The following is a 27,239-nucleotide window of genomic DNA, read 5'->3' on the forward strand; positions in this document are numbered from 1 at the left end:
ATAGGCTTCACTTGTTCAAGCTTGCAATTTTAGTAGCTGCTCAAAACCAATTTAAATTGTCTCTGCAGATATAATTTTGTTTAGGTTTTATTGTTCTCCATGTCTTAAACTAGATTCCCTTTGCCCTAAAAATTAAGGTGAAGAGAATGCCATAGAAGCAGTATAATTTAGCACTGAACTCTGGATATGCCTTTCTAGCAAACTCTAAGGCAAGTTCATCTTTTTTTTTGAGATTACTCTTTTTATAGCCATCTACATTATGACAGTTTGTTTTTCCTTGCCAAACAGGGGAACAATACAATTTTGATCTTTCAATTAACTGCAGTAGAAGAGGTCACTGCTATGTTCAATGACTTCTTCAGAAGAGCCATTGTTGTGAAAAGTCTGTGCTCTTTTCTAACCTCAGTCTACAGAGATACTGCACCTCTTCTGAGGTGAGGAACTCTGCAACTTATTCTGGACTAAGCTGCCAGTAAAGCATCAATATCAAAGCTTGCCAGTTTAAATAATCGCTCTCTGTGCTGACACTGAGTACAATTTTATAATATAACTAGTAATTGATTCCAGCTGTGTCCAGACCAAACTTACTTCAATCGCATCTGTACTATGAAATTCAGTAGTCAGGACTATATTATTAGAAAAGAATAATGCATAATATTAACTTTAAACTACAGTTTAAAAAGAAAGTAAAAAAATTACTACTTCTGTTCATTACTTTTAATTCCATCACCTGAATCTTTTCAATCATCTAATTATATCACTTTCCCTCATTCTTATGCTGTGTATTTCTATACATCCTATTAAATAGACAGATACCTAGTCTCACAAGGTATCACACAAACTTTAAATGCAGTGCACTGTTAGCCTGCTCTGCAAGCAAACATGATTTTTTGCTTTTCTTTCTTGGTTGTGGTTGCTGTAAAAAAGAACAGGTTAGGAATTTCCAGAATTATTCTGTCCCAGTGAAGGACGTGCAATGTCTTAATTGCACTGTGCCAAGCTTGCCATGACCCCCGTTCATCTAGACTAACCAGATGCTTTTCAGTACTACCCTGCAGCAAGCCTCTTTTCCCTTTGGTGTACGTGCAGTAGAAGTCAATGGAAAACAGTTTTCTGTGCGCTGCATCTTTAAGAGCCAACCTGCTAACCCACATCCCGAATACCTTCTGAGCCAATTCCCAGGGCGCGAGTCACATACACTGTGCTATCTCTTCGAGGTTTTATATTTGTGCTTTAATGTCTTTGTTGTTTCCATTAGTGTAAAGTAAAAGTCATTCAGGCTGAAAGGACATGTTTGTTCTCTGCTGATGAAAAACTGTAACATCCCTTTGCAAAGAATTAAATCAACTAGGTTGTGCTGAATCACAAGCAGAAAACTGTTCTCATCCACCCTGGAAACAGGGTGTGCTGGACACGACTGGAGAACTATTACGAAGGTGTGAGATATGACAAAACTGTGTGAAAGCACCAGTCTAATTAGTTAAGAGAGTAAGAAATGTTGACTAGGAGGAACCTCATTGCAAACGTATACTGCAAAAATAAACAAAAAAAATATTCTGAGGTAGTGGTTTTTCAAACAACAAAAAAATCAGTTCAGTTCCCTTTATTTTTATTATTTTGTTGTTACAGACTCAGATTAGCCCCAAGGAAGGATGGCAAGTTTATAGTTCCGCCCAGGATCCTGATGGCCGTTGCATTTGCACTGTTGTTGCACCTGAACAAAACCTATGTTCAAGAGATGCCAAAAGCAGGCAACTCAGACAACTGCTAGAGAAGGTAAGTCTTCCCAGCAAATTCCTCCTTTTGATCACTAAATTTCCCATGGAAATCCACTCCTTTCCCTCTAAATTTAATATATAATGGAGTACTGAAGAGTTATCTAATAAAAATATTTCTTCAGGGTACATCGCCTACCTGTGTTCTCACCACTGATCATTATTTGTCTATTTTCCTTATATCACACCTTTCCCAACCCAAGCCACTTATCTAGCAAACTGAAGGTGCATCTTCTGTCTTGTTCACTCTTCCCAAAATTCTTCCTTACACACAGACAGGGCTGATTCTTCTGTGTAAAAACAATTACAAATCCTACCTCAAACCAACTAGTTGCTGTGGGATTTAAACTACAGCTTCTGCTTCAATCATATGAGACTCTTGAAGGTCATTCCTTGTCTCTTATCAACAAATAACGAGATACAGACATGACAGCATCTGTGAAGCGTGCTGTACAGAAGAGAAACAGTTCTAATTTTCTTTCATTTGTTTTTTCCTCAAATAGTACTATTTATTTATTTTCTGGTGGTGCGAATTTTCCCCAAACAATCCCATTCTTATTTCCAGTATTATCCACTATTGCCTCTATAGTAAAACCAGTGAAGTGTTATTTTCAACAACAATGGAAAAAATGCTGCAACCATGAAAACAGAAACTATTGTTCTGTATCCCCTGTATAAGTAACCAAGGTTATAGTTATTGTATCACAGCTAGGGGTACAGAACCTGAGGCCTGAGAGAGTGTTTGAACAGCAGCAGAAAGCAACATAAAATGTAAACTTAAAAATACATTTTTTAGCATACAATATTCAGTATTTTTCTAGCTATAGAAAAATCACTCCAGTGCTAATATAGTGCCAGATCCCCGCAGATTTTCCCTCCCTAAACCTCCATGAACTTCAGCAGGGACTTAGTTCCAGGTTGTGACAGAGCCCATAGCATGAGATGCAGGGAGAGGACATTGATGAACCAGCACACAGAGGAGGAGCTACCTCCCCTCAGGCTGTCTGTTTACTTAACAGAGGAAAGACTTTAGGTCCCAGAGTCTTTGCTCTAGCATATTTCCCAAACACTAAAATATTAATGTAAAAAAAATTGTACTTTCTTTTGGGGTGGGAGCTGGAGTGGTGTTAAGATCTCAACAGGTTTTGAGCTGCCACAGAAAAGAACCTAAATCATCAGTCTCTAAAAGCTATTTTCTTATGATTAGAACTGCATAATTATGGGTGTGTAATGCCATATTTTTGCGTCACGAAGTCCATGCAGTCATTTAATTAGAGCCTCTACGTGAATGCATCTTCTGCCAAATGGAAATACTCAAAGTTCTTCTAAGACCTGAAGGACTTTCAATAATTAGAAAGCAAAGAAAAAAGAAACATTACTTTTTTTCATTAAAAACACTTTCTAAGAACTCCTAATGGGAACTGTGCAATAACTAAAGTATACTATTTTTAAGAGTATTTCCTGAATCCACACATTCTGTAGGTCAAAATATATTAGTCTCAAACATGAATATCTGTTCAAACGTTGCATATTCTTGCAAACAACAGGAATACTGCCAGGTTTGTCTTTTATGAGGAAGGTAGGTTTTGGGGTTTGGGTTTTTTTTTTTTGCTTGAGCCAAAACTTCAATATGGTGCCTAATACATTTACAGTAGTCTACTTTTTTCCATGTTTTGGGAAAACAAAACACTTGCTGAAATAGAATAACTGCACTTGCAAAATGTGTCATTTTTATGACTGGCAAAAACATTGCTTCTATAACAGATACTTTTAAAAATATGTATAATTTACTCTAGCAGGCAGTTATTCTTCCCTCATTGTGGTAAAAGTGCTCACTGTAGCTACAAAGTCACTTGCTCTATGAAAGTTACCTGAACATTCACTACTTCTCATCTGTGAAAAAATGTGGTTTTCTACCAATGAGACAATTGGATAAAATTTCTAATTTTATATCTACCTACAAAATCATGAGCAAACACCTATTTGATGATGGGCACACCCAAGCTTATCTTTGGATAGTCTTACTAATTCCTTATACTGAATTATTATATAAATGCCTACAGGCAATAAAAAACATGCTGTTCACACTAACCAAAATCTCCAAATCTCAGCCCTGTCCCTCCTGAAGTTCTTGGGAGGAAACATGTGCTGTACAGCACATCCTGAAGAACAGTCAGCATCTACTACAAGTGTCAAGGTAGACTCTACTGCTTAACAGCCTTTTTTGAACCCATTGATAATGGTGCTGAAAGGATCTCTCTCTTTACCTCCAAGCTAGTCCAAATCATTTAATGGCTTCAAGGTCTTGCTGCTGATAGTCCTCTCTTAGCCCTGTTTCCAAATTTTTGTACTGTCACGCAGTTATGGAATTTAAAACTATACCGTGGTATAAATGACTCATAACTAAAGCATTGACATAAGCACATTTTATTGCCTGACATTTAACTACCTAACCAGGAAAAAAAGTAAAGCAACAAAAAGTGCATTTAGAGAGTGTTCTTCTTTAACAGGTTCAGAATATGTCCCAATCTATTGAAGTTTTAAATCTACGGACTCAGAGGGATTTCCAGTACGTTTTAAAAATGGAAACACAAATGAAAGGGCTGAAGGCCAAGTTTCGGCAAATTGAAGATGATCGGAAGACATTAATGACAAAGCATTTTCAGGTATGTTTTATTTTAACAATAACTTTGAAAGCCTGCTGGAAGCAACGTACTAAGCAGCAATGCATGGACTGCTAAGATCTCAGCTTGAAATGCTCATACAAGAGCAGCATTAAAAAAAAAAACCATAATAAATCTTCCTTTATGATGATAATCTTTTGCTCTGTTCAATTTAATTGTAAGAGGGAGTAACTATTTATTATTAAGTCATTAGAGAAATGTCACTATAAACAGATTCCTGTTTTTTCTGTATCAATGTGTATGTCATACTGAGAAATTTATATTCATTCAAGCTCCAGTGAAAAATGGGGAGATCTGATGGAATTAATGGCAAACAGCTAGAGAGTTCTGCACTTTTACTGTTGCCTGACATTTACTGCAGTTGAAGGGAAGAAAGCCTATAATAAATCAGGTTGTTGTACTTTTTATCCAGTACAATTAAGATTAATTTCATGTCTGAAGGTTTGCTATTTTGAATTTGGGATGGGGAGGAGGGCAATCATTCCCAGTCACACTTGTGTGATCAAAAAAAGACTTCTAAGGAATTTTAATGACAACAAAAACCACAAGCCAATCCTTTGTGAGGAAGGAGGGTTGAAGATATTACAAAATAGCATTGTGTATTCTGAAAAAACTATCTGAAGTACTCTTAAGGAAAAAATGTTACCAGAGCATGTTTAAGTTCTTTAAATATCAAGTCTGATAAATTGATATTTCAAGACTGCAAGACAGCAAAATAGGATCTAGAAAATACATTCTGAGGATTACATTATGTTAACCAAATATATATTTTTAAAGTGTTTATGAAAGTTCACATAAAATTGACTTAATTTTCTAATTGCTGCTAAAGTTAGATACCTAAACAATTACATAGCTAAGGGGTCTACTTTATTTTTCAGAGACACTGAATATCCAATGGGTCTTAATAATATCAGGAATTAAGTATGCTAATGATCTGACAACCAAACTTTATTTACGTCATCATTCTTAGTGTAGATTAGAGTTTGAGCACATACTTCCAGTTATTTTCAGGTAGTAAGAAACATTTCCACTTTTTTTCCCTTCATCACTCATTGCTACAACAACAACACATTTGTATAATGCCATTATATATTCTGTATTCTCATTATAGTTTGCCTTGGGAACAAAATATCAACATTTGAATGTTTGATACATGATGTCAAAGGTAGCAGATTTCTGCAGTACCCTAACCTTTTAAATATTCGGTATTTGTATTGGCCAGTCATTTAACTTCAGTTTGACAGTTTGCCAGGATTTTAAAACAGATTTCCAGCCAATCAAGTTATAGGTAATTTAAAAGGTCAACATAATACAATATGCTGCTGGCTTTCTGAAATTTGATCTACTAAAATTCCAGTGCTTTATCTTTCCTGAGACAAAGAGACTCATTCTGCATATGGCATAACCCCTTATATCAGCAGGCACAAAGTGCCAGAATATGTCTACCACCCATCTGTGTTGCAATACAAATTAGTTCTTGTACCACTCATCATAGCAACAAGCTAGGACTGTCAGCAGAAACCAATAAAATTATTTTCTTTATCATGAAAATATGAAAACCACCTTTATATCATATACTGAAGTGAGATATTCTAATGCTGTGGTTCCATGTTGATGAGAACCAAAGAGTACACATTTGATCCAGATCACACTTGAGCATATAGTCATACTTCGGTCAAATCAGCATTTATGCCAGGCAGGAGATACCTGATCACCTCAAAAAGTTCCAGCAGTTTGCTCAAATGATACCTCATCTGGCATAAATGCTACCAGGAATAAGTTACCTTCAGTAATTCTCTTAAACATGTTTTATCTTTCTGAGTTTTTGCAAGCTTTGCATTTTTTTCCACCATGGTTTACCCATGATTTTTGGCAGCTCACTGCCCCACAGAACCAAAGCCCAAGTTCATAATTTCAAAATGAAGTAACAAAAAATTTGTCTTCTGGAGCTCTGCTTTCTATGTCACAAAATCTACTCTCCTTGTCATCAAGGAAAAAATAACTATTCATTTTAACAGGCATAAAGTAGGCTCGAGTTAAGTTTTTATTAAAAACAGTCAAATAAAAATAGTTTTAACTGTAAACAAAAAGACTCTCCACTTCTTTCTGTCCATTTCAGTAATTCTGCTACTATAATGTAATTGGAAGACCCCTTGAGAACAGAACCAATAGAACTCCCAATACTCTCAAGTCCCTTTATAATGATATATAATTATAATGATTATAATGATGCTTATAATTTAAAATGCAGTTTTCTAGCTATTAAGATGACCTATGTGCAAAATATACCTCCTAACAATACATGAGTCTTTATTTTGAGTAAATAATAATTCCAATATGAAAGCAATTGTTAAAACAGTACAGATATATTAGCTAGGTGATGAAGAGAGACTGCAGAACTCTGAAGCTGTCTTAGAACATGTTTGAGAGGCAAAAATTCAGAGGTAGATCTTCAAGCAGCTCAAATGCTGACCTTACCTATCAGCTTCCTTCACATCTCCTTAGCAAAAATGCATTTGGCATCATCATGTTATTTATTTTGGAAATGTCCTACCCTGTTTATTGCATCCTTTAATACAAGTGACGTAACAAACTATACATGCATGTCTTCTCACACCTCAGTGACTACACTAACCTCTAACCACATTTGCTTCTGCACCTCTTTCTTGTGCTTGGGCTTCCATTTAGTTCTCTTCTGCTTTCCCTTTCAACTTGCTGACTACTCCAGCTATTCTTTAGGACTTATTTTTTAACCACTTCAATAGCCTCTCCCTGTGTCCTCATCTGTTCCCAATCTCTATTACCACCTTATGCTAGTACCTAACAAATCTTTATTTCCATCCTTTGCCCTGTTTTGTCCAGCCTTGCATCTCCTCATTTCTCTCTGGCATTTGCTCGTGGAAGTCCTGCTGTTTCCTCAAATTATAAAAAAGATATGCAAATCTCTATATACAGATGATACATCAGGGACAAACCCGTCTGCTTTTCAGTACAGCAAAACCTTTTGACTGCAAGGATTCTTTGAGGTTTTCTACAGAATAATAAACAAACAAAAAACAACCTCAAACAATTAGTTTAAATTTAGTAAAGTCCCTATGATAAGTGCATTTAGAAGAGTAACTAAGAAATGAAAGATGAGCAGCCAAATTCTCAAAGTATGAGACTCGGCAAAAGTCTGAGAAAGAGGCAATCCAAGATTCCAAAGTGGAGCCTTATTTTATTTTAGCCTAGTGATGCAGCAGGATAACAAATACAAAGTGCAGTTAAGAACCATGGACTTTTTTACTTCAGAAGAAAGAGGTATATACCACTGTGGCCAGAACAGAACTAAACAGTGTTCAACAGCCATTGAGGAAAAAAAATTAATTCAGTATTTCTAGGGAGTGAAATAGAAATTAACAGCTCGCCCACTATGACAGCACTGTAAAACAGGTATGACCTCCTTGAACGTCACTGTATGTTCAGGCCTAATCACCTTCTCTCAAGAAAGACGCACTTAGCAGAGGTTTATATCTTCTGGATGGAAAGTCAGACCTTCAGCAGGTTTGGTTCAGATCACTGGAAGGTAATTGTGTACTTTCAGTAGAGAAACTATTCTCTCATGCATTTTATCTACTGCTTACTACCATTAAGTCTGGGGTTTCTAAGACTTTCACAATGCACTAATAATAGATCTGTAACTAAAATCAATCATTTTCAAGTCATTTTAATAATCAGGCATAAATATTACATTAAAGTGAATTAGGGGATTGAACTCCTTTAAACTGCTCTAATACACATTTGATTGCCTTTAACAGGAGTTGAAAGAAAAGATGGATGAGCTCCTGCCACTGATCCCAGTTCTGGAGCAATACAAAACTGATGCCAAATTAATCACACAGTTCAAGGAGGAAATTAGGAATCTGTCTACTGTCCTCACCGGGATTCAGGAAGAAATTGGTGCTTATGACTATGAGGAACTACACCAGCGCGTACTCAGTTTAGAAACCAGGCTTCGAGACTGCATGAAAAAGCTCAGTAAGTTAACAGTTTCATGGCAAATTTGGTCTCTTGGCTGTATATTGTTAGTTGTCTCTCTATAGAAAGATAAAGTTTTCTTTTTTCTTGTTTGATGAAAGACTGGATTATATTCTGATCTGTGCTACCCTAATAAAAGTCAAGAGTTACTCAACCTAAGGTCAGTCATAACATTCTAAATTTGCACCAGTGTATATTGTGTAATGATCTGCCCTACTGCATACAGAAGGAATTAAGATGGAAAATTATAACAGACAGCAACTTTAAAATCTAAGAGGTTTACAAGTGGTTGGAGAGCTACAAATATTCTTTCGAAAAAGGTCAGACAGGCATTGCTACTTGGGTCATCTTTGGGACGTCAGTGTGAAAAAAAATTTAGTGGGAAGTAGACTAGAATCAGTTTTGAGATGTCCGCATCACAACCCTGTCGTCTTGCTATGACACCCGAGAGGCCACTCTGACTGTACTGTCTTTAGACCTGTAATATTAGCATTAAGAGAGATGTGCCGTTCTCCAATTTGCAATACAACATAATTAAGCATTACACCTAATTTAAGGGAACAAAGCATGATTTTTGTAGGAAGCATAGCAAGAATCCATTGTGAGCACTGCACTAGATTTAAATCAGGCAGCCTCCATCTTGGGTGCTTACATGCTGGCTTTAGTTAAAAAAAAGTCAAATGTTGAGCACCTCTGAAAATCAGCACTAGGTCAGTATCAGCTACCAAAACTAAAAGCCTGAAGTATCATTATGAAGTGTCAGCCTTAACTTCCATTACCCAAAGAGGGATAATTAGTACCTACCTGTTTTACAATCACAATGCAGTCTCCCCCCTCCCCAACTCATCCATGCATTCTGAGACTCCTGAATGGGTCACTGTTGCAATCTGGATTGCTACAGCTAACAGTCCAGCCCCTCTATGAGAAATAAACACTTGGTAAGTTAACACTGAACATGAATAAACTAGAAATTCCAGGTTTCAGTCCCATGGTTGGTATCTTAGTTATCAGGTGTGGGATGTTTACTTTTAAATGCTACACATGACATGAAATATGTTACTAACTCGATAAGCAGTGCCTCTTCATTTTTGTGAGGCGATGGAATGAGAAAAATCTAGGTTAGGTTAGGCCCTTAAATTATTTATTTTCAATTTCTTTATTTTACGCTAGAAATAACACAGTGATGTTGGGCTAAAATACATGAAAGACTTCTTCAAACAGAAATTTCTTATGATCCTATTTTCCCCTCAGTACACACACATAATAGCACATTACTGCATTGACAGGAGGCAGTCAGGAGAAAATGGCTGCATAGCAATCCCACAGCAAGCAAGAAAATCCATATAAATAGACAGTATTTTCTGATAGTGAGTGTTCCAGTAAGTTTATTAGACACCAAAAGATCATCAACTTATCTTTAACGAGGATCTTGTTTTTCTTTGCTTTTACGGCATATTCTTGTAACATTGATTAGTGAAGTGACTGCAGTATAAGATACATTTTATACATCAGAATGACTAGATGTATTCACAGGGGTTATTTCGCTATTTTTCATCCACATTTCCGCTCCTATCTATCCTGAATTCCTGCAACACATTCTATTTCTCTTGATGTACTAATGTAAAAAAAAAAAAAAAAAACACTATTAAAATTATGTTAATTTTATATATATTAATTTATATAACCACTATATTAACAATAGAGAGAAATTTTTTGTATGAAATAGATTATTAAGCACATCCATTATTAAAAGGCGTTTGGCCTTCTCAAGATCTAATGCAGCTTTATTCATCCTTATTGGCATTATTCCCTGGTCTTAGATGGTTAAATGATTTTTATGCTTGCCTACTAATCGACTGGCTATATTTCTGGCCTACCCCTGTGTGGCTTTTAAAGCAAAAACAGCTTCAGTTAAGCTTACTGTGAGTAACTCCTGAAACTGGTGCTGTGTGCTCAGATCAACAAGCATAAAGGAAAAACAGCTTTCATGCTCACACCTTCTCCCCAGCCACATTCACCACACTGGAGATGATCCAGCTGTGACCGTCCATGCCAATCTGATGGCCAGAAGCCTATGGCCACAGAAGGCAGACTGGCCCCAATGTGCCGCAGGATCTGGCTTGACTCTTCACAGATTTTGTTACATTTCACAATATAATTATCTAACCAGTGTGTGTAATAGCTGTTTTCCATTCTTCTCCCTAGCAGGTGTTTTTCAGCAATATAATGCATTATTTATATTGTCCTGGCCACTTAAAAGGGATCTTCCATCTGCACTGGCAACACTTTCAATACTCATTAACTTACAGTAAGCAGTTATCTTACTCTCACTGAGGTTTAATGATTACCATAGCAGTTGTGATGACTGAAACTTCCTCCTTCTCTTTGAAATAAGAGAAAATTCAGGCTGAAGCTGCTGAGAAATTTGTCCACAAAACTTTAAAAGGGTGCATCCAATTAAACACGTAGGAATAGAGTGCATATGATTGCACACACCACAAATTCACATACACTTATGCGTCCTTTGCTGGCAGTCATGTCAGGCATGTGCATTTATAAGAGAATGCAGGTTGCACAGGACGCTTGGGACCCTCTGTCATGACCCAGACCGGACAGACCAGGGAGTCGTGTTTAATTCGAAATTCCCTCAGGCTAAATTAAGGTGAAACAACACCAAACGATCCGTTAAAGATTTTATTCATGACAGAAGCAAACTGAACTGGGGAGGCATGGTAGTAGGTGGCAGGGTTTCTCACAACAGGAATTGGCATAAGACTACTTCTGTAAACTGTATAACCCAGGGTAACCACATACATCAATCCAGGGAATAAGGAGATCCCTCCCGTTGAGTCACGAGGTTCAGAGCAGACCCCCTTGCTTTCTAGACTCCTCCTCAGAGAAGGGCCCAGGGGCGGCTGGATCCACTCTTAGTCCCAGACTTGGTCAACAGTTTTATGTCTTAAAGGGATGAGGTGTGGGGATTGTGGAAATGGAAAAGGAAAGAGAGAAGACGACAGAGAGAGAAAGATTTCACCGGTCCTGGGTCCGGCGTTGGTTCAGTCAGCCGAGGGGTCCAGTTCTGGTGGGCTTGCGCATCTGGGGCTTCAGTTTGTGTCCTTTTATCATCCTTGCCCCTGCTTCAGGCAGGCACCCGAACTCGTCAGGCTAATGAGCAGTTTGTGAGCCTTTGGGCTTGGGGGTCGTTTGGGGAGTAACTTCTCTTTCCCTGCAGACACTGCCATTGTTTGATCTTTGTATCAGAACAGTTTATCAGAACAGGGAGCTGAGCACCCTCCAGCACGCCCTCCCTCTCCTGTTGCTGATGTCTGAGCTGATGGGCTTTTCACCTTGGTTCCTTGCTGTGCAGGGTTTGTCTTTAAGCAGAACTTGCCCCACCACAATGTTTGAGACATTAACTCTTTCAGTCTCTCACACCCTCCTATTCTTGTCATAATGTGTTTATGAAATTGGAAAAAAATTATATGGGTAGCATTCATAGAAGCCAATACTCTGTCAAATGTTGCTTATGAAATATGAAGAAATAATTAGAGTAGATACACATTGGATTCATTTGTAGCTACATCTGATTATAAAGTAGAATCTAAACAATATTTTACAGTAACATTTTTTGCTAGAAGTTCAAAAGTAGAGTATTCCATGTATCCAAAGAAATGCTGTTACATCAGTGGCAGAAGAGGTATTAGTGCAGGCATGAGATTACTTTACTGATTGCATTGGTACTTGTACTTCCAAAGTATCCTTCCCTTTGGGATTTGAAGAACTTTACAAATATCATTCAGTACGAAGCTATGCAATAGAAATATATATTGTTATCCTCATTTTGTAGACAAAGGAACAAGCAGCCCAGGAGGATAAATGACTTTCCCAAAGATTACATGGCAAGTCATTGCACACGTGCAGAAGAATCCAGAGGCTTCCTCTCAGCAAGCTCTAATAACTAGACTATAGTGCTTCCTGGATTTGTAGTATGCAGGACAAGAGACATACACCCATTAAGTAAGAACTAATTCTTCATTTCCTCACATTACAATGTTCTGACAAATTTGACCATAAGCAGAAAAGTGCAAGTAGTAAAACACTTAGAAGTAATTCGTGCAACCACTGAAAAAAATATTCACTTCATTTTCCCGTTTATTACCAACAATAAATAGAATAATGATGCTTATGAACACTTCGAGAGAATGTTTTGATTTTTTTCCCTTGCAAGTCCTTCTATAAATCATACACTCACTTGGTATATATAGCAGCTATCAATATTGATTTGCATCACAGAGACTGGGACTATCAACTACCTATTCCTAGCTAACTTCAAAACAGCTCCTGTCCAATTGGTCTCTCACAACCTTCTCCTGGTATTTGCTCACTTTGGAGCAGCTTTTCAGATGCGTTCTGCCCCATAGACTTTCCCAGCCCACAGGAGTAGTACATCTACTTTGGTTTTTAATGGTCACTTCCTGCTCAACAACTTCCTTAATATAAATAAATACAGGAAATCACAAACAAACTTGCTGGAGTCCACAGTACAAAACTGTTACAAGAGATGAATCAAGCCATAAACACCCAGATTGTGCATGATATGATGTTCCTTGTACAGTTCAATTTAGGATGGATAAACACTCAGAGGTTTGATTTTTCAATTACCACAATCAGTTATGGTTGGGATTTTCTAATGTAGGCAGCTGGTTCTTTCAAAGTCAAGGGAAAGATACTGAATGCTTCTAAAAATCCCACTCTTCTTCTGTGTAACCCCATCTGAACCTCTTAGTGGTGGAAAAAATGCCTAGACATAGATTTATTTTTTTTTCTTTTTTCTTAGTGTTCCTGAACTTCCTGACATTTGCTAGTATGGAGATGTATTTGACCTACCTTCTCACTAGCATCTGGTCCTTCTGCTGTCACAGAATTAAAGAGCAGAGGTTTGCTATAAACCAAAACTTTTCAACCAGTAAAAAAAAGCTTTCCCACCATCACAAGAGTTATTTCCACATCCTCATATGTTCCCTTCTGCCAGGAAAAAAAAAAAAAAAAAAAAAAAAGAAAAGAAAAGATAAGGAAAAAGAAAAAGGAAAAAACAAGGTTTTGGCCATGTTAAAAAAAAAAAAGCATAGGCCAGTTTTAATTCTCAGCCACCTCACTGCTATGGAAAATTCATAGCCCAGAAGTGTTTCCCATTTCACACGACATTTGTCTATATTCTATTTCCCTACGTATAAAATGAGCTAGACAAAAGTCTCAACTGGAAAGTAATGGAATTTTTTTAATTTCAGACCCCTAAACTTGCCATGCCACAAAATTGTTAAGTAAATGATCCTGCCTTTCAGTATATTAATATCACCATTCCCTAGCAAGAAATCTCAGCATGACAGATCAATTTTAATATAGCCGCACAAAAAATTATAAGGTTCATTCTGCAGCTAAGAATGTAGGCTGGGATTAGATCAACACATTTTACACTTAAGAAGAAAAGAAGCAGCTGTTTGCAATTCTGGTGGAGGAGTGAGTAAAATTTCTTGCACTGAATGCAGAGTTGGAAGTGCTTACAACCACACAGAAAACTCACCTTGCTTTGTCAGTGAACTGTTAAACATTATATTGAGCTTTACTCTTGAAAGAGTTGTCATTCATTTAAGTTCTGTATCAAATGCAAGATCAGGCTTGGGCAATCTATAAGGGAATTCTCTTTATAAAGTCAGTAATGCTAATTATTTCAGTGTTAGATTGATAAACTGCATATTGTAGTAACATGTCATCAAAATGGTGTGATATTCATCTGGAGTAAATTATTTAATTGTATTAGTAAGTCAATAATACTTCAGCACAGACAGCACACTTGCTACTTTATAATGAACAAAACATAAATGATCCCAATTCTGCCAATTTATATAGGTCCGCTGTAATGAATGGGTGGACATATTTGAAGATAGGGCTCCAAAATACAGAACTGGGGAAAACAATGACACCTGTCTCTTGAAGAACGAAAAATTAGTTTTACTGTTTTCTTAATTGCATTCACTTGATTCTCTTAACTTCCAATCAAATATTGGAAACACTGCATTAGAGGACTGTCTGAAGGTTTGACAGAATAAAGTGTGAACTGAATTACAGTGGGCACTGACAGCTCTGCTGCTTCCTTCTTACTGCCCATGCTGTCAGCAAGTAGGCCAGCAGACCTCAGGTTCCTGTGTTTTACAGCAGAAACCTGCTGGTGGGATATAAATTATCACTACAATGGGAATGGCTTATCATATGTGGAAAAAATACTTGTAGTATTACTCCTTAGTTTTAAATACCAGTTCCATCAAGTTATATCACAAATAGGTATTTATGGGTTTCTGTTCAGTGAACAAAGAAAAGAAAAGATGGGACATACTGTAGGGCAGGAGAAAAAAAGAATCTTCATGCCTCTTACAAGATGCTCTGTTTTGGTATGCTGAAAAGAGTTTTGTCACTTTTTGAGTCAGTTGCCCCTCAGCTATATAGCAACTCTCCTTTCTTGATCACTACGTTGTATCTGGGAATAAAAATTTAATCACATAAATATACCCTGACTCAAACTGCTGATCATTTAGTGGCTGAAGTACAATGTCATCTCTTTTTTCACATTGAACAGTATCTCAATACAGTTTGAAAGATCATTCTCTAAAAGCATCCGACTCCTGTGACAGGGGAAAGCAGCTCGGTTCATATAGTTTAAACCAAATCAAAACTGACGAGATTTATTAATTATTGACAACATGTAATTAACTGGCAATCGGTGAACTATACATTCAGGATCAATACAAGTAATACAACAGGCAAACCACAGTACTAGACGCTTAAGAAACATTAATAAACCTACGAATTTCTGAACACCTTTCTCTAGCTAGAGTCAAAAAGCTCCAGTCACACACGGCGCACGAACACGCACGGAGCTATGTGCGCACGCCCCCCACAGCAGCCAGCACGGCCTACAAGCACGGCCCCTACTTTTACACCTCTCCTGCTGGAGATGCGGGGCCTCGAGCTGGATGCGTGCCCATGCTGCTCCCCACAAGCCACTAACCCACACAGTGGTGAGGAAGCCTGGGAGTTCACACGCGCCTGCCCTGGCCATGGGACCCGGCTCGCTGCCCCCATACGCTGGCTCCACTCGCTGAGCGCTGGCTGCTCAGCGCGCCTGGCGGGGTGGCTGCTCTGCCCGGCCTCAGCAGAAGTCGTCGTGCCCGCAGATAGTTTTGCAGATTCAACTCACACTATGCACGTTCCCATGCCCACCCCAGTACACGGCGTTACCCAGGCCATTGTTTCAGAATTCCAAATTCTTTGCTTATTAGTTTTCTTTACTTATTTGAATACTGTGTTTTAAGGCAGCAGTTAGTATACCCTTTAACTCATACATTCGCTGTATTTTAATTATCTGAAAAACTACCAGTTCAGGAGTAGTTAATTCTTCCTGATTTCTTTCTACTCATTATTAGTTTTCTGATAATTTTATTCCAAATTAAATATTCCAAACTCCAAGGTAAACCCCTCTGAAGGTTTGAGTTTACCTCGTGCCCATTTCTGAGACTATTTATTAACATGCCACCTAAAAATAAAAGCCTTTGCCTTGATAGGATATAGTCCTCTACTTTCCAAGCTAATAGCAGTTCATTGCTGTAGAAAAACAGCAGTCAGCACAAAATACTAGCAGCCTATCTACAAAAAATTCCAGAATAAAAAATTATGGACTATGATAACCAACTGCAGAAAACCTATAAGATTCTTTAAAATGGGAAATTCCAAAATATCTTCAAAAGATTGTAAGGTACATAGATTGAGATATGTAAATAATAATGCCTTTGAATTGACCCACAGCCTACCGTGCTCGCTGAAGTCTCAGCGTGTACTCAGTTATCTTCATTTCCATTACACCCCACTTCCCTGGCTGTGAACAGAATCCCCGTGAGCAGCCTGAGTTGTCACCACAGCACTAACCCCCTTCTAATTGACTGAAACAGGATTGCACAATACGTTCCTTGCCGGTTACGTAAAGTAGAAAATCCGGGCTTGATGTGACCTTCTCTTTTGGACTGAATAAATTCACTCTCAACACCACATACAGTTTGTTTTCCACATTTCCTAGATAGATAGGGTTCTACAATGTAGCACAACCATGGATCGCAGAGAAGCACTTATTTTTAAATCGACAAAAAAAACCTAATATGTCACTTCTTTTTACATTCCTATGGAATAGATTTTCTTCAAAAACATGCTATTTCACCTAATCACCTACACACCACTGTGTGATATTAAGCCTCTTGGTAAACACATGAATTCCACCAGGGGCTTGTTGCTAATAGGTATGTTATTAATGTCCCCTAAAATATGGATTTTTTGATTGTTAGGAAGGTCAGCATTCAAGATCATATTGACTTTCGTTATTTCCTCCCAGACAGTCTAATATGAGACAGCCTAATGGATTAGAAGCTAACCAATACAGCCAAGGTTGCTGAATAATTCTCATATTCACTTTCTTAACTTCAGACAGGCCCCTAGTACTGGAACAGCTACGTGTGTGTAACCACAGGGCAGTCAGACACAGGTATTTGTTCACAGCTATATGTTTTGCATACAAGCTCATTTCTTCCTGTCTGCCCTTAACCTCCTTGTTACCCTGGTCAATGGAAAACTGAAACATCCATCAATCCTAGCCTTGCACTGAACTTTCTGAAGGCAAAAGTGGGGGGGTTATGTCTTCTTTTCATTTCTTATTAAATGTTATTCACTTCAGCTCAGAAGATATTTTACTAGGTTGTATTTTTCTTTATGCCCAGAAAATATAACTGTGCATTAAAATATATAAAAACAAAAATATACACAAATAAATTTTTATTCGTATATTTTTACATATTTATATTACTGCTTGATATGGAAAAGTTTGTACGGTGAAGATGACAATCCATCTTCAACATAAGCTGAATCCCCTGGAGCCACTATTTAGTTTAGAGCAATTGGTCTTGTGCTCTGACTGATGTCAAGGAGAGTTGTGTAATTATTTGCATTAATGTGTTTGTTTTTCTAATTTCAGCATGTGGCAAATTGATGAAAATTACAGGCCCCATTACAGTCAAGATATCCGGAACCCGATTTGGAGCCTGGATGACAGATCCATTAGCATCGGAGAAAAATAACCGAGTATGTTAAGGCACTGAATATCTTTGTGTCCTCATGGAGTTTTACTTGCTTTATTTTAATCTTTAAAAAGATCCCCCTAGGAGGTTACACTCACAAGCATGTTTCTTCTACTTTCATCATTTTCACTGTTAAACATCTTCAGAGAAAAAGCAACAGTGTTTCTGCAAAAATATCCAAAGACAAAAGTTAGCTAAGCACCTTTGTGCCATTTCCTTCAACTGTTTCAGGGATGGCATATACCTGTCTGAACTAACTACACAATTTTTTTCTTCCTACCATATTTAATTGAGCTTGGGTCTTTAAGAATCCAAGTAATAGAACACAAACATCAATGCTTTTTACCCAAGAGCATAACCCATAATGCAGCACAGTCAACATTTGCAGGATTAGGCCCCATATACGCTGTATTCAGACCATTTGCTGCCTCAGATCCAAGTTATGTTATTGTTTGGATCTGCAATAGGATCTCAAACTGGCCACAGCTTTGAGGAGGTGCTCTCTCCATCACAGGACTTTTGATGTCAAAACACTAGGTTTCATTTGTATGAGACCCACAAGGTTAATTTTTTGAATACAGAAAAAAACAAAGGCAATAGAAAAGGCAACATACAAATGGTAATAATTAGATTTGCATGCAGCTCACCCCTGCCTGCTGTGTCCAAGCAGGTTTACTACTGGCCCCAGAAATCTCAATTACCTTTAGGAGAGCAGCAAACTTTGCTCAGCCCCATCTTGTCCTGAGGAATTTTCTTCTGCCACCTCAGAGCACCAGTGGCATCTCCAGAACCATCGCCGTGGCCCCTCGCCTCCACCAGCACCTGCTCCCCTCTGTGGCCCCACTCCCCGCACACGCTGCAGCCCTGCAACCCCCTACCCAGACAGCCTCTACTTTCCCCCCACTGCCACCCTCTTAAAGAAACACAAAGACTACCCGCGTGCATGCAAATTAGAACAAACCATATCCCTCACAGCATCTCAACTAATAGGAAGATGGGGAGCTGAACTGGTGTTTGTATAAATGTTTTGTTAATGCCAGTTTTGAAATCAGCACAAAAAATATCTCCAGAAACTATTCTGTTCTTTTGTTAGTCAGGATTTGATTTGTCCCCTGACAAACTAAAAGGAAAAAAAAGGCAAAATGCATGAAGGAAAAAATGGGGGAATGAAAGTTGGCATACAGAACACTAAAAAAAAAAATTGATTTTGTTTTCTTTTGTTTTAAGGGAAAAAAATGGTTCCTAAACTTTACTGGTTTCATTGCTATTGTATTTAGTTTCTTTACTAATACACTATTTTTCACCAATTAGAGGTTCAGCTGAAGACAATTCAACCAAATTTATTCCTAAGCATAAATCCAAGCTTAGCTCACATGCCATTTCCCATCTCTCTCTTTGATTATTAGTCTCTCGGAATATCTTTGAACAAGCCCCATGTAGCAGAGACCCAAACACTGAATAAACCAAAATTAAATTTCTCTGAAAATGCAGACACTGTAGTTAGTAACAGTCTTCTTGAGAGTTCACCTGTATAGGTAAGTTTTGATTCAGAAATTCAGGAGTTCCTCATGCTTTTGTAACAGGAATGTGGGCAATATTGTACTTCGATAGCCTGCTGCACACTTAAAACCTTTTTTCCTTCTTTTTCTGCAATGTATCCATCAAGCCATATCGTGATCACATACCATGGATTGTGTTCCAGGTGTTTACTCCCAATCTTTGTTTTCTTTCCAGGTCTGGTACATGGATAGTTACACTAACAATAAAATTGTCCGTGAATATAAATCAATTGCAGACTTTGTCAGTGGGGCTGAATCAAGGACATACAACCTTCCATTCAAATGGGCAGGAACCAACCATGTTGTCTACAATGGCTCCCTCTATTTCAACAAGTATCAGAGCAACATCATCATCAAATACAGCTTTGACAGTGGGCGGGTGCTCGCACAGCGTAGTCTTGAGTATGCTGGTTTTCACAATGTGTACCCTTACACCTGGGGTGGCTTTTCTGATATTGACCTGATGGCAGATGAAATTGGGCTATGGGCTGTGTATGCCACCAACCAGAATGCAGGCAACATTGTCATCAGCCAGTTAAACCAGGATACACTGGAGGTGCTGAAGAGCTGGAGCACAGGCTACCCAAAGAGAAGTGCTGGAGAATCCTTCATGATCTGTGGCACCTTGTATGTTACTAACTCTCACTTAACAGGAGCCAAGGTCTACTATTCTTATTCCACAAAAACCTCCACTTACGAGTATACAGACATTCCTTTCCATAATCAGTATTTTCATATATCCATGCTTGACTACAATGCAAGAGATAGAGCTCTCTATGCCTGGAATAATGGACATCAAGTCCTGTTTAACGTCACCCTTTTCCACGTCATTAAAACTGAAGATGACACATAATTTTCTTTCCCTTCCCTTTCCCTGACCTCCCTCCCTCAAAGCAGTGTCATTTGTGATAAACTCTAAGAGCATCCATTTCTCTCAGTTCCTTTTAATTTACATTTCTTTTTTCATTACAGAAAAGAAACATTTTCTACCATGTAATGCATTTCAAATACGGCTGAGCCTGTCAAAAATGACCTGTTGGAAATAAAAGCATCTTAACTCATGATTCTACAAGGTCTGTCAAGACCTTGTCTTGAAAAGCACTAAGGAGGATTTAAGTGGCTAAGGACAGTTTTTAAAAGATTATGATCTGCCTTATTTTAGAGTCAGAGACTAACGGTGGCTTAAATGCATGAATGTCTTTTTTTACCTCATTTTTGTTTTTAATCTATTGCTCAACTTCAGGAAATATTTTGGTAGTGTGAGACATATTGCACATTGTATTTTTTTTTGTATTTATTCCAAAAGAAAGATTTAGGAATTTAATTTATTTGGACATGGAGTATGATTCATTTTGCCATCACCCAATTTCAGATGTGGTGCTGTACAGTATGTTTTTAAATCTCTTGCAAACATTTTATTGACAGTATGTATTTCTACCATTGTAACCACCATTGTGCAATTGTATCTCTTCACTTATGTGAAAGTAAACCAAGTACTATTTTTTATAAAATATATCAAAGCTTACTTGCAGTCCTGGCTATGGGTCAATTGAAAGTGGTAAAAATCTGAGAAAAGGTTGTTATTTCTGAGAAAGACCAATAGCTTCTCAGGTGCATGATCTCTATTCTCCGCTTCGCTTGGTAGACACTTCTTATTCACCATTGGTGCTTACTGGCAAATTTGCAATTTTGAAGCCTCATACCAGTCCCAGCTTTACAATGGTTTGCCCTGCCCAATTTTTATCTCATGCTGCTGGCTTCTGTCTCAATCCCTTTTTTTTCCTACTCTCTTTCCTTCCACCATTTTACTTCCCTTGTTTATGCTCACTCCCTGATCTGGGCTTTACAGGCGAGAATCTGAAAGCGGGCTGCTGCCCATGCCTCCAGCCCAAGCGTGTGAGTGCATCCCATATTTGCCCTGTTCTGGGGCAGTGAGGAGCAATGTTAGAAGTCAAGTTGCTTTCCTTCATCTGCCTGTCTTCTTGCTCGTAATAGAAGAACATTTATCTGTTGACAAAGCTCTTCTCTGGGATAACAGTAATCAGGGAGAAAATACAAAGGAAAAGGTTCAAAGCCTAAATGATCAGTGTGGCACCTGGTAGCCACCATATTGCTTGCCCTTGCTAGAAAACAGCCACAACACTGAGGCAAACCTCTTGCAAAGAAGTTTGGGGTTTGCTAGCAGTAGTATTGTTACTTATGGTCAAAACTGATGCCTTTAAGAAGCAAGTATTTTTGAAAGCTATGTGTCTTGATACACTATCTTATTAGAAATTTTGGAGGGGGCATATTTTATTGAGAAAAAAGGAATGAGGTGTTATTTATCTGTTTTGGCATAAATGGAAAGAAACTAACATTAAGAACTAGTATAAGACTTTTTATTAAGCTGGGCTATCACATAATGCAAAAAGACAGGTATCTGAAATATTGTGTGAAAGCTGCATTCCTCACAAAATCTGAGATTCTCCTCTCTATACCCTTTGAAATTGGGCTCATAGAAAAGCAAGAACATTTCCAAAAATGTTCCTATTTAAGAACAAGAAAAAAAAATTAAATGCACTGACATTTTGCCAGATCTATTTTGAAGATATTTGCTTTACTGATTCTTCCAACATACCAGCAGAGACCACCTTAAGTCTCATGAATGTTTTCATTATTACAAATATATTTGTCTACATACATTTACAAGTTATTACAATATAAGCCCATGTGAAGCTGAACAACAAAATGTGTTATTTTCATACTGGTTGCAAAACAGAAAACTACTAATTAGGTTTCAAGAACTGATAAAGGGGAAAAAACCCAACAAATTACATTACAACATGACCAGGGAAAAGTTACTCTCTTGTTTCCATTTCCCACCTCCTGCCTAGCTGAAATGATAGCTGTTACCTCTTACAATCAGTTACACAGGATTTGGAGACACCGAGTTCAGCTAAACAGACAAATTAAACCACTTCACTCCTGTAACCAGCTTTCCTGTATTGACAATGAAACCTCCTCTGTGACGTGAAAGTGTATATGACTACTCATTTAAAAAGGTATTTTATGTCATATAGGAATGTTTTATGAAAACAAAGTATGTTCAGATTTTTATCAAAAGCCCTAAAACAAACCCTAAACTTTCACACACAGAGTAACTTCAGCAAAATAGAACTTTTTCACAAACACAGCATTCTTAAAAACATTAGTCATTAGATTGAGAAGTTAAACTTCTTTCTACTGTATCATCATGAACTAGACTAATAGTCATGACAGGAGGATCACTTCATCTGAAAAAAATGGTTACTACCATATTTATAAGAATTTCATACTGTGTAATTAGCATGCATACATTAATACAACCTGATAACAATTCTTACACTAAGATTAATCTTACCTGATTTCAATGCCATTTAGTTAGCCATTTAAAGGGTAACAGACTCCTATTAGTCAAAGGAAAGAAAGAAAGAGACACTACTACAGGGTGCTAAAGATGGGTGGCTAAGAGGGGTAGGAAAGGCACCTTTGAAGGGTGATTTGTCTTATTGATGAAGCTACTGTGCTAAAGCATAGAAGTCATACCTAGATAAATCCTGCCCTTCTAAATAGTAACAGTGGGTTGGATTCCAGTACCTTTAAACATGAAATAACAGCTTGCACAGCATCAATACAACGAAACCTGGTGAGACATTATCAAGTAAGTAGCATTGCTTCCCACTAAGGAGCATTCATTTTTCTGTGAATCAGTGTTGATTACTTGTCTTTTCCAAATTGGAAATTCCAAAGTCATATTCCCAAAAGGCTGAAAACACCACGCCTCAATATAAGCAAATTTGTGTTACAAGCTTTGCCTTCATAATTGAGTAGCACAAGCAGAAAATCTTCATAATATAGCAGCAACCTACATACATATCAGCAGGTAAAGTTTTATTCTTATAGTTGAAGCATAGGCTGTTTGTTATGATGAGGTACTGATACTATAGGGGAAAAAAAACATCTCTCTTTAAACATGAGAAAATTAATTGTAGAGCCTATTTTAATATCTTAGTGACCTCCTGCTTCAAGGGATAAACTTATAAAAGGACCACATTATTGCTGTGCTGCCAGCAGAGAGGGATGCACACAACCACAAATCTAGCACAGGAACACAAGTCTGCCAATCCATCAGGCATGCCTCTCCTGAGGGAGCCTAAGGAACGTGAATGATGCACCGTGCAAAGCCCACAGCTTTCTCCCTGGAACGGGCTAACCATTCCCCATGACAAAACAGGTAGAACAAACCTCCCCAGAGAAAGCTTCCTGAACAGTAATAATCTTTTATAGTCCCTTCTGGCTATTTTTTCCAGTGAATAACTACCAAGTCTATTGTTATGCACATAGCTAGTTCAGCCTACTGTATCTGTCACAGTGCGCTGAGCAGACCACTAGCAGAGTGACTCTGTGGAGCCTACTCGGCACTGTAGTCACTGCTAGCAAAAGATGGTATTCAATTTGAAAAATTAAAAGAGAATAGTTGAATGAGACAGAGTGATACAATGTTTTAATCACAGATTGCTTATTTCTAAGAATATTCATTTTCAGACAAGCTCAGGGGCATTAGCTGTCACTCAGCTCAGCAGGCTAGATTCACAGCAAAGGAAGACAGGATCTTTGTTTCAAACCACAGCCTGAATAAATCTGTTACCTGATAATTTGTCATAATAAACAATTGCATAGAAAACACTAGAGCAGCGATGAACAAACCATTCACAGCAAATTATTCATCGGGTAAATTGTATCCTTTTCCAGTTCAAGGATTGCCAGGGAACAGTCTTGATTCATACTGATTTTTATGCTAGTCACAGCGGTTTTGGAAATCATTTGGATGAGCATGTATCTTCCTATAAATCACTCAAGCATTCCCTGCTGCGAATCTTACTCTATGTCCCTGGCATTCGGGAACCAATGCTGAGCATTTGGGCATCTTTTCCACAAGAGGCCGATAAGGGCTGCAGCTGCAGAGGTTTGGGACAGAGCTGCATCTCAGCCTGTTGTGCTGACAAGCTTCGCACTGCACTAATTCTGAGGAGACCGACTCCTGCTCCATGATGCTCTGCAACAACTGCATCCCACCAGAAGCTTACACTCAAAAGGACTCAAGCATGCAAAGACTAACCTCCACAGATCATAAAGCCAAGTCCTGAAACTCACTTCCCCACCAAGAATGGAGACCATCTTACTGCCAAAACAAAAAGCAAAACCCTTTTTCTAAGCTGAGCTTTCCGCAGTAATTATCCCACACATGACCCTATACATGCACATCAATATGCAAGCAAATAAATTAACTATAAGCTAATCCTAGAATTACAAAATAATAAGGTCATTTCTCCCACAGAAAGCAGACCATTTAGGTTATGCAAAGATCATCACTACCGGGGTTTAAACGTTCAGTTACTGGGAAACTGAGGAGACATAGAGTTACCCAGCACCACATTGTGAAGACTATATAAAAATGAATGTTTTGTGCAGTATGGCTTTTGCTGGGCTCTAGAAAACAGACATACTACCTTGATGCAATTCACAAAACTGAGATGTGCAGGTGTTTTCTCCAAACTGCAAACAGATCATCCACCTGATTATTCTGGTATCATGATTAATTACCACTCTTATAATCTGTGAACTCGTGTAGACTTTCATTTGCCATCAATCAGCGCGTTGAATAAGCATTTCAATACAACTTCTAGCCTTCCACATCTCTCTCTTTTTCTTCAGAGGCCTCTAACGCAAGTAGCACACATTGTGTCAGACAAGCTGCAAGGGTGATGACTGCAAGGGACACATCCTTTCTGCAGCTCTCATTCAAGTCAGAAGGGATTATTCATAAATGTAGAGATTGGCCCTGGACATCAAAACTCTGTATTTCCTCTGAAACCACCATACGGAGGAAATCCTCACTCTTAAAATACAAATCATGTTTATTGATTTTATATCAACAGCAGTTGTACAAGCTTCTCATAAAAGTGTTCAGCCTCTTCAAGACTAAGGATATTTGTCTATATCTCTGAAATGCAGGCAGGGAAGAAAGTTCTATTTTCTTTAGAATCAGAAATTTCTGCTAGACTCTTACGCAGCTTGCCAGCTGAGTATCATCAGCAGAGCCTGTGGAGTTTTCCTGTATCTACTGCTTCAGAACACTCAAAATAATTACATTGCAGAAACTTTTCAGCAGTCCAAGTGAAACAAAGCTTCTTCAGGATTTTGTTTCAAAAATGGCAGTGTTTTAAACACAACCCACTATAAATGCAGATAGTATTTAGATCAGCTGCATTCTGCCCCTACCTTTGAGTCCACCATACAGAAGTCCCATTTTACCTGAAAACTGTGCAACTGATATATCATAGCAGCACAGAAAAGTATATGATGACACATGAAAATGACAGCTAACAGGTCAGATCTGGCATCTGAAAATACAATCCATTTTACTGTGCTTTTTATACAGAAGCCTGAATTCACATTTACACAGCTCTTACAGTGAACATGAATGGTAGGAATCCACTAGGTCAGAAATACTCATTTTATTCAGCCTGCAGTGACATAGTGCAGTGCTTCATGCTGTGGGCTCCGCACTCTGAGCAGATATTCCCAACATTTGTTCCCAGCAGAAAACACAGTCAATACCTCCTCAGACAACCTACATCGAAGCCAGCAGCAACTCTCCACAGCCAGTTGCATCTTTCTGAAGCTAATGAAATCTTTCTCACCAACAGTTTTTCTGAGCTTTACACTAGCTCAGTATTTTAAGCCTTATTCATCTCACAGCAGAAATTATGTTCCTAACATGGTGCTCTGAAAGGTAAGCCAAAGACTCTTCTGGATCTGGTAGTCAGAACACGCTGGGGTACATGCACTTACAGCTCTCCATTGAAAGAGTCCAAATGAGCTCATGAGGCCCTCCACATTGCTGCAACTGCTTATTTATAGACAGGTCAAGTATCTTTAAACATTGTTACACTCAAAGGTCCAACTGACAGGTACAGTTATCTGTAGTTTTATATGCTTTGTATAATTTAGGATTATTTTTGTTAGTTGTTCAAAAGAACTCACAATACTAAAACTGCACTTACAGTGGCATTTATAAATTGATTAAAGTGATTGCTGTATATTTTACTCTATACTACGTTTGATTCCATGTCCTTTTTTTTTTTTTTAACATAAATGGTTTGGAGCCCTTCAAGATGAAAACATTTACTGTTAATATGAGCCACTGTGGCATCAAAGGAGCCACTGTGGCATCAAAGAAGCCACTAATTTCAGACTTCTGTAAAGAGTACTTGCCCAGTATTCTCTACTCCTGTCTGGTCCCTGTGGAGGGAATAGCTTATTTTAGGTTTCTAGTGAGTGCTACTATCCCAGCCAGTACATCAGGAGGTAGAGGAGAGACAGACAAGGATCCAAGAACAGGGTACTGGGCAACTATCTGCAGCCAGAAGGAATGGAGTACTTGCATGTTGGTAACCAGTGGATGTTGCTCCCTTCTGCAGATGCATAGGCCTGAGTCCAAACTGGGGTGCTTAAGTAGGTGCAGTCAATCTGCAGCCATTCAGTCCCAGTCTAAGGCAATGTGATCTGGTGTACATAGACAAGAACTCCTCTACTCCACGGACCTGTTGGCTTTGAGTCTCACTGCTTTGAGTTTCTGTGAGAATAAGGAAAATGGATTTTTGTGCAAATAGATGTCAACTGCTATACATACTTTATGTAAAGTTATACATTAAGTTAGTTTGAAAGGTGACCACATGAAAAATATTTGGAGAGGAAAATACCTATACAGCACAGTTGTTGTTTTAAAGTAATCTGAAAGAAATGTACCATATTGTATTACTGAATTGTGTTGTTCCTTTGATTTTCTTAAGCTTCCTGAAGTCATTCCTTTACTTTCCCTCACACAGTATCAGGCACATGTACAAACCTCTCCAGATTATTTTTCTTTGCATTTTATCTTCTTTTGTTCATTCTAATCTTCTTGATCTTCACCTAAACCTGCCCCAACCCCTCTTTCTTGCAGTGTGA

The 27,239-nt window shown here is 38.1% G+C and overlaps 1 protein-coding gene across 3 annotated transcripts in view; it reads left to right on the top strand.

The window, feature by feature from the left end:
* Positions 1 to 20,733, top strand: part of OLFM3 (olfactomedin 3) — a 67,985-nt gene extending 47,252 nt beyond the window's left edge. For 2 of the 3 annotated variants that reach the window (XM_030033756.2, XM_030033755.2), the window contains exons 2-6: positions 1,630 to 1,776; positions 4,286 to 4,441; positions 8,257 to 8,476; positions 17,547 to 17,653; positions 19,384 to 20,733. In XM_030033756.2, coding sequence (XP_029889616.1) covers positions 1,630 to 1,776; positions 4,286 to 4,441; positions 8,257 to 8,476; positions 17,547 to 17,653; positions 19,384 to 20,061 — 1,308 coding nt within the window. In that variant the 3' untranslated portion in view covers positions 20,062 to 20,733. Of the gene's footprint in view, positions 1 to 309; positions 435 to 1,629; positions 1,777 to 4,285; positions 4,442 to 8,256; positions 8,477 to 17,546; positions 17,654 to 19,383 lie in introns of those variants that run through there. The other variant, XM_030033757.2, reaches the window with a different exon arrangement.
* Positions 20,734 to 27,239: the final 6,506 nt, after the last annotated feature.

Source organism: Aquila chrysaetos, chromosome 12, assembly GCF_900496995.4.
Source record: "Aquila chrysaetos chrysaetos chromosome 12, bAquChr1.4, whole genome shotgun sequence".
Lineage (NCBI taxonomy): Eukaryota > Metazoa > Chordata > Aves > Accipitriformes > Accipitridae > Aquila > Aquila chrysaetos.